Source organism: Aplysia californica, unplaced genomic scaffold, assembly GCF_000002075.1.
Source record: "Aplysia californica isolate F4 #8 unplaced genomic scaffold, AplCal3.0 scaffold00073, whole genome shotgun sequence".
Taxonomy (NCBI): Eukaryota; Metazoa; Mollusca; class Gastropoda; order Aplysiida; family Aplysiidae; genus Aplysia; species Aplysia californica.
This window is the reverse complement of record NW_004797343.1, coordinates 302683-310615: the sequence shown is the minus strand read 5'-3', so window position 1 is coordinate 310615 and position 7933 is coordinate 302683. Positions and strand designations below refer to the sequence as shown.

Genomic DNA, 7933 nt, shown 5'->3' with positions numbered 1-7933 from the left:
GGGGGGCACTGTTTATACACTAACGCTCACTCGGATATCTCAACTACGGACATTATTTATGCACACTGACTCATACTGCTAGAATAGGATGTGTACTCTTTTAAAGTCACAGAATATGATTGCCTACAGGCCTATCCTTCATAAGCGTTTAATTTTAACGTCATAATTTTTTTTATTTTATTGTTGTTCTATGCCTTTGTCTGAATGAAAATAGTCCGTGTGTGTGTGTGTGTGTGTGTGTGTGTGTGTGTGTGTGTGTGTGTGTGCATTAATGTATATTGCAAGAGAAGAAAGGAAGTAGTAAGAAAGGTTTTTGAAAAAGGGGTATTCCAATCTAAAGCGCATTGAGCTACTTTTTTGGAAATGCGCTATATAAATGTTATATATTATTATTATTATTTATGTGTGTGTGTGAGTGTGTGTGTATGCGGGTGTGTGTGCGTGCGAGTGCGCACGGGAGCCTGAATATTGTTCGTACATAATGCATTTTTGTAAAGCGCCTTAAGCCGTGTTCACACTGGAGTGGGCACTATAGAAACGATCTACATTATTACTATTATTGTTTATAAATTTTTGGCTGTATTTTACGATTTAACTTAGTGCAAAAACTATACCATACAGGTTTTAAAACAAAATATCTGAAAGAGATCTAAATACAGATTACAGGAGTATCGAAGGTTTCGAGAGAAAAATGGAACAGGACCTGAATTGATTGGAGCGTAAGCTTATTTTATATTTTTAGAGGTTGTTTCATAACTCTCCCGTCAAATTTTTGTTAAGCTATTACGAAAACCGAGGGTTAGTTTTTTTGTGTCACGCGGTATCTATTATATATTTGGCAACTTGGAAACACGTGTCACTTTTCCCATAAAACTATAACGGCTACAGAGTTGAAAGTTGGCAAGTACCTGCAAAAATATAGACAGGTCCCCACGACGGCGCCTGATTTTTTTTATTTATTCATTTCCTGAATTTAGACAAATATATTTGAGAACACGTACCCATCCTTCTTTGGCCTTTGTATTTATTCTACTGAGAAAAGAAACAAATCGGCATAGCACTCCTTTTCATTACCACTCTTTAACGTTTGCCTTAGAACCAGAGAAAAAGGCCAAACTTACTAATGCAAGCGTCTAATGCCGACCGATTTCAGGAACCTGTGCTAAGAGGAGCTACTGCATGGATGCCAACCAGACAGATGCCCCACATGTCTCCTTAATTGCTGTTAAATTTCAGATCCATGTGTGTAGTATATTTCACGTACCAACTTAAAATTACCACCCATCCAGGGATAAAAGACTGGAGCCAGAAACTCGGTCGCAAACTTAAGCTCGCCAGCCGGCTTGCGAAAAGTGCGTGATCGCTAGGTGACATGTGATTGACCGCCTACAACTAAATAGGTCGCTTCCATTATGGGTTTAATAAGTTGTAGAATGGGTGATTGGAGAACAGCACTGATTCGTTAAAGATCAAAGTTATATCATTTCTGTACGAGGTGGAATGTATTCAACTATATTTCTGCTCAGTACGTTAAAAATTAGACCAAAGTAGTTTTTAAACAAAGATGTGTTGAAAACTTGTTACGTTTTTTAATGCCTCACAAGTCGCAAGCCTGTGCAGTATCAGTAGCAGTTCAAGTTAAGTCATTCAATTCAACAAATATTCACGCAAATATTAGCCTTAAAGATCCAAAGTAATAAAGACATTGAAAAAGTGATAGCAGAACTAGATTCTGCACTGAAAATCACATGAAGATGCAAAGTTTCATTCTTATACTCCAATTGATTACGGACTTTAACAGTTTTCCCTCAAAATACATCAAGAAATGTCCCACTTTTTCTCGACCTTTTCCCCAAAATTTTGCAACAAAAAATCCCAATAACTTTTTTATTTGATTGTATGTGCCTAAAAAGGGTACCAAAAGTCGGATTTTGACCATTTTGAGTTATGGGTTGTTCCTAAGAGGAAATTCAGTGAATTTTTTAGATATCTCAATTAGTTTTTGAGATATTGCACATTTTGCGAGTAGAGTATAAAAAATATAATTTTCAGAAAATGAGCTTTTAAGTTTAACAAACGTGAGAACACATACAAACTATTTTTAAAATGATTTTTTAAATGTATTGATTCATGGAAATTTCATTTCCAATGTGGCATTCTGTTGACATTGATGTTATGAATGAAATTCAATGGTAAAACATAGCAGGGAAGAGAAAACGTGCTTCAACAATAAATTCTGAAACCTTTAAAAAGCAGTTTTCATTATTTGTTTTTATTATATCCTTCCCTCAAAATAATTCAAAATAAAATATTTAGAAGTCAAATCAATGAAAACTAGGCCAGGGCAAGATCGACTCTGGGACCGATTCTTTCGAGTCCAAATGAGGACTCAAAGAATCGATCTTATTCCCAGACTCTAAGCTTCGAGTCCGCCCAGGGTCAACGCCTCCTGTCTCCTTTTTTTAGCCTGGTTCCTAGCCTAGTATAGACTCCGAGAATCGAGGCAAGAATCTAAATCTCTACATCACTATTACAGTCCTGTCATGGTATAGGCCTAGGCCTAGGGCTGTACCACCCCACAGTCGAGTTTTTTGCTTCAAAACAGACACCGCACCAGGACGGGACTGATCCGGCGCATAAGGCGACTTCTTTGATGTTGGCCTAGGCGGAGTTAAAAATGCATTCCAAAAATTTCTTAAATATTGGCCAAATTTAAGAAATAATAAGATTTTCGTGATCAGCGACTCAAAATTAGCAATAATTACGCGGGGAACCCATTTTAACGCCCGATTACCAAGTTAAATTAATTTTTGTGAGTTTTGTTTACTTATGTTTTTTTTCACTATTTGAATTCGGCGTGCACTAGGCCTTGATAGCGCAAGAGAGAAGGAGCCTGTGCCCCACGCATTGGCAAGAGTGATAGAAGGGAGGCAACACACACACACACACACACACACACACACACACACACACACACACACACACACGCACACACACACACACACACGCGCACACACATACACACACGCGCGCGCGCACGCGCACGCGCGCGCACATACACACACACTTACACACACACACACACACACACCCACACCCAAACACACATACACACACACACGCAAACACACACGATACACACACACACACACAAATGAGTGAAAGTCAACGTGCCTTGGCACGCGCGCAGGCTTAGCCAGCCACGTCTGTCAAACTCGCGACTCGAGGTCTCGATCTTAAGAGCTATTTTTAGCAGTGTTCAAGACTCGAGGTCTCGATCTTAAGAGCTATTTTTAGCAGTGTTCAAGACTCGAGGTCTCGATCTTAAGAGCTATTTTTTAGCAGTGTTCAAGTCATGGCCTCTCTAAACAGCCCACTTGAAGCAGCTTCCAAACTCGAAAATCGGACTCGATTCCTCGATTCTTTTTCAGTTTTGGAATCGAGGCCTCGAGTCTTTTTGCCGTCGATCTTGCCCTGGCCTAATGAAAACCCTTTGAGCACATTGTAAAAAAATGTTGGATCTATTATTTTTTTTAATGGAAACATTTTGGTTATAAAAGTGATTTTTGTCATTATCAGCCTGTAGCTCGAAACGGTCTGGGGCGACTTTTGGTACCTTTCTCTAGGCGCACACACATTTATGAATTGATTTTTAAAATTCAAAAACGAGTTCTTAAAATTTACTCCTCTTTCATTACAGCTTGTTTTAAGGCAATTCGGAAAAAAATTTATTTTTCATTGTCATTGCTACAAAATGAAGGGAGGTCCAAAGATAACATTCTCCTGTAACTGAAAAGGTAACAAATTGTTTACTGTTGTAAAGGGAGATCTGAAGTAAGAATTAATTGCAATTGAAAAATTAAATGAGTCTTGTACCTTGTCCATGTGTTTCATATCATCGTGTAGCTGGAACGCCTTCACAAACTGTGAGTGGTTGAGGTGATACAGCAACAGTGGCTCCAGAGCTCGGACTTCCCCACGACCACGGAGATGTCTCTCCAACTGTTTCTCCTCCACCTCTCTCAGGTTCCAACGCAGCAGCTGTCCCAGAAGTCTCTCTGTGGAGGCACAAACCGGGGAAACACATACAGATCCCAGCCGACAGACAACTTTGGACGTACAATAAAACTCATTCATCTACACAAAAAAAGAGCCAGGAAAAAAGCAACAGAAATAAAAGCCGGAAAAAAAAAATTAGAGACAGACCTAACAACTTGAAAATACAAGTATCAACCATTCTCAAAAAAGATGAGCACTGATGGCCAGCCATTTTTCCTCGAACTGAGGCAAAAGAACAAAACTGCAATTGCCTTTTCACTCAGGACCTTTTTAAACTGTAAATCCACGAAAATCTTCTGAGAAGGAAGGACACCACTCCCAGCTATAGCCCCTGTGTACCACGAATGGAGCATTTGTAGGAAATTAAGCTTTTTCAAGCATCAAAAAAAAAAGTAATTACCTTTCTGGCACTCGGACAACAAGTGATCAAAAAGCTGAGCCGCTGTGTCTTCCATGTTGCTTCGGCGAACAAACTCCAGGGCTTGAAATTCTTGTCTGCAGCACAAAGGTGAGACAAGTCAAACTTAAATATTGAAATGCACTATAATTATAATACAATAGCTAACTTCTGTTCATAGGTGAACCTAGTTAACCCTTAGAGCGCTGACTTATTTCCCCTTATATTTTCCCTCTCTGCTGAATTTATTTTGGAAAAACACCAGATTTGCACACGCTTTTTTTTGCTAACAACTTTTTTATTTGTCAACATTTCTAAAGAAGGTAAGAATAAAAGTTTTAGAATACTGAAAGTTGTTTATGAATATGTGATGCAAAAAGTATTTTGTGAAGTTGTAGTAGTGGTGTTGGAAATGACCGAATAAAAACTGCCGGTTCATTAGATCTAGATCTAGACAAAAGTCTAGATGCTTCGTAGGCCTACGTTATATTCCACAAAGTGTTAGCTTTGGCATCAAAACCCTTGAAATCATCTTCCGATTAAGGAAAATACGCGGAACATCATCTGAAGCGACACTATTTTCGTGTTCGTCGTGGGTCGCAATCGCAAATTTTCCAACTTCACTGTCACTCGACTTCAACATGAAACAAAAAACTCCTCGCGCCTCGATCGAACCCCGTAACAAGACAAATGGTTGGCGAAATCAATTCTGCGTAGCCTACCAGCGAGCAGTATAAAAATTAGTACTTCGTTCTTTTCGTACATCGCGTTATACTATGCCAAGGTCTATCGCGACCCCGGAAGTCGCGATCAGCGCTTTACGGAAGTTCGGGCCGTCGCGACCGCAGCGCTGTAAGGGTTAAAATAGATCTATCTAAGAGCCCATCCAAGACGACCATCCATTGTCAAAGAAAAGTCATCTTAGATGACCCTCTTAGACAATGTCATTATATAAAGAAAAGGGTGCAAGGAGTGGGGAGAAGAAGGCGACTGTACGGGTGACAGCCTTGGACAGGTGGCCGTTACAGCAAGTTTGACTGTAACATTAGACGTGCACTGGCATACAACAGTCAACTTCTATTTCCTTTTAACTTCAAGAGAAAATCAGCATCTGCAGTACAATTCTTTGTACCACTGAGACAGCAGGAGTAGCTGGGGAGCTTTAAACTTTAAAAAAACCCACCCAAAGTTCCAGAACACTCCCATTAGGGACTTGAACCAGAGTAATCCCCACAACAGCCCAGACTGATACAAAGTGAGCTGCAGTGCGTCCCATCCCATGGTAAAATCAATTCCAACCACAATAATAATATAGCACTAGTAATTTATTACTTTACTTTTACTTCATGAGGGTTTTATGTCCTGTTATACTAGGACGGACGAGGGGAGATGTCGTCAGATGTGTTCCAGGTGTGTTACTTTTTGGATAGATTATATTGTGCCCTTGAAGACATAAAATCTCATGCTGTAGACATGGGAGGCTGGTTGTTGTGGCCTCATTCTCATTACATGTCCAAACCATCTATTTGTTGTCTCTCCATGTATTTTTCGCATAGATTTAAATTTCATCGCGCTCCCATAGAATCATTGCACTGACAAATTTCTTTTGATTTCGACAAATTTGCAAAAATGTTACAACTATGGCCTATTGCAGGAAATGTGCAATCTGGCTTCTATAACAAGGAGTTGATTATGATGAGGGAGCATTTACAGCGACCAATCTGCAATGAATGCATTGGGGCCTCACGGAATAATGGCCAATTGCAGAAAATGCGCAATCCTGCAGGTTTTTATAACCTTAGCTTATTGCAGAGAGAATTATCGTAAATATCTGGAACTTATACAAGATGACACGAAGGCAAGTACACATCTTTTGCAAAAGGAGTTTCAGTAACTCTACGTTGTCGCACTTTTTTACGGAGGGAGTTAATAATGATGGAGGAGCAAGTACGAAACTAGCAGAAAGTATGGATTTCCATATAAATACTGAAGATTGAAAGCACTGTGTCTTAGTAATTTCCAAGACAGCTGACATTTCTTTTCATTTCTTATGACATCACTATTCTTAAACTGACGAAAAAGTAAGAGAAAAACAGGGTGAAAGACACCAGCTAAACCGCATTGCAAAACATGGATAAAAGTGTTTAGTTTAGTTTTAGTAAGGTTTTGCGGCACTCGCAACTGCATACGGTCATATGAGTGCCAAGAGGCTGATGTCAATAGAGAAGTCCAAATGGGGAATCAGGCTTACTCTGCTCACCTCTCTAGCCTGAACAGCATAAAGTCTGCTTTGACTATCAAGGCAGCCCGGAAATAGCAGTTCACAAGAGAGTGACAAACATACAAAAGAAGTAGAGGAAAATAACAATAGTAAGGATGAGGAAAGAAAAAGTAGCAGTTCCCCTATGTTGTTCAGTAATTAAGCACGGGAAAAAAAAAGCAAAATAAACTAACAAAAATCAGTACCTGTTCCTGACCAGTGTGGAGATGTACAGATGCTGCTCTTGCAGAGACCCACCCCCTGCTCCAAGAGCGTGGAGGTAGCGAATGGCCACCTTATTCTGTCCTTGACCTAGAAGAGTGTTGACCACAGATGCATCGCGATTCCAGTTGCCACAGATGTCTGCACGCACACACGGGTTTACCAACCTGCGCAATCCCTCCTGGATTAGACAGAGTGAATAAAAAATAGTAAATTCTATGGTTGCTCTTTTGAGCATTTTCCAGGAAATCTTATTTTGACGGAAAACACCACTTTATTGGAACACAATTTAAGTTACTACTTAATTCACATTAAAAATTAATAAAAATGTATGGTTTCAGTGTACCTGTTCAATGTCACAGCATTATTTCAGGCATCTCATTTAGTTTAAAAAATGGAACAAACCAAAACTAAATCATACAATAGGCCTATTCAAGGGATAAGTATTCTCACTCGTGGTCAAAGCATGTTTCTTGGTATTTCATGACTTTTACCCAATTCCCCAGCTTGTCACCAGGAGCTGCTAAAAAAGTGTATCTTACGGTAAATACAGTTACTAATGTAATAGTGAAAAAAAAAAAAAATTACATGTTCAAAAGTACAGTCTTATCTAATATCTGTCCAAGTAGATGAAGTAAAGACAATGTGTTAGGATACCTCAAAATCTCCGTCATCAATGGACCACAGGCCCTGTACTTGGTGCACCAGGCTGGGGTTTAGGAAGAAGCGCTGTATGAAGCTAGGGATGACCGTGTCCTCCATATCTGTGTCCCCCAGGGCAGCCAGGTCACGCAGGAGGTACAGCGTGATGGCATGTTTCACTGACAGGCTCACGTCATGGAGCAGGTACATGTGCAGCAGAGCCTAAATAGAGGTGTAATAAAGGCTGTTTTGTTGGTTTTTTTCAACAGAAATCATGCGGTAACAAGCACAATTGTCACATATATATCCACACAAAAAAATGCAATGTTACATCATTCTAAAAAATATTTGTT

At 39.6% G+C, this 7933-nt stretch overlaps 1 protein-coding gene across 1 annotated transcript in view; it reads right to left on the bottom strand.

The window, feature by feature from the left end:
- The window catches only part of LOC101845077 (protein ELYS), a gene marked incomplete at its 5' end in the record, with an annotated part of 121831 nt that overhangs the window by 61991 nt on the left and 51907 nt on the right, over window positions 1-7933 (bottom strand). The window contains 4 exon segments of the mRNA XM_013080061.2: window positions 3877-4058; window positions 4460-4554; window positions 6923-7119; window positions 7596-7802. Coding sequence (XP_012935515.1) covers window positions 3877-4058; window positions 4460-4554; window positions 6923-7119; window positions 7596-7802 — 681 coding nt within the window.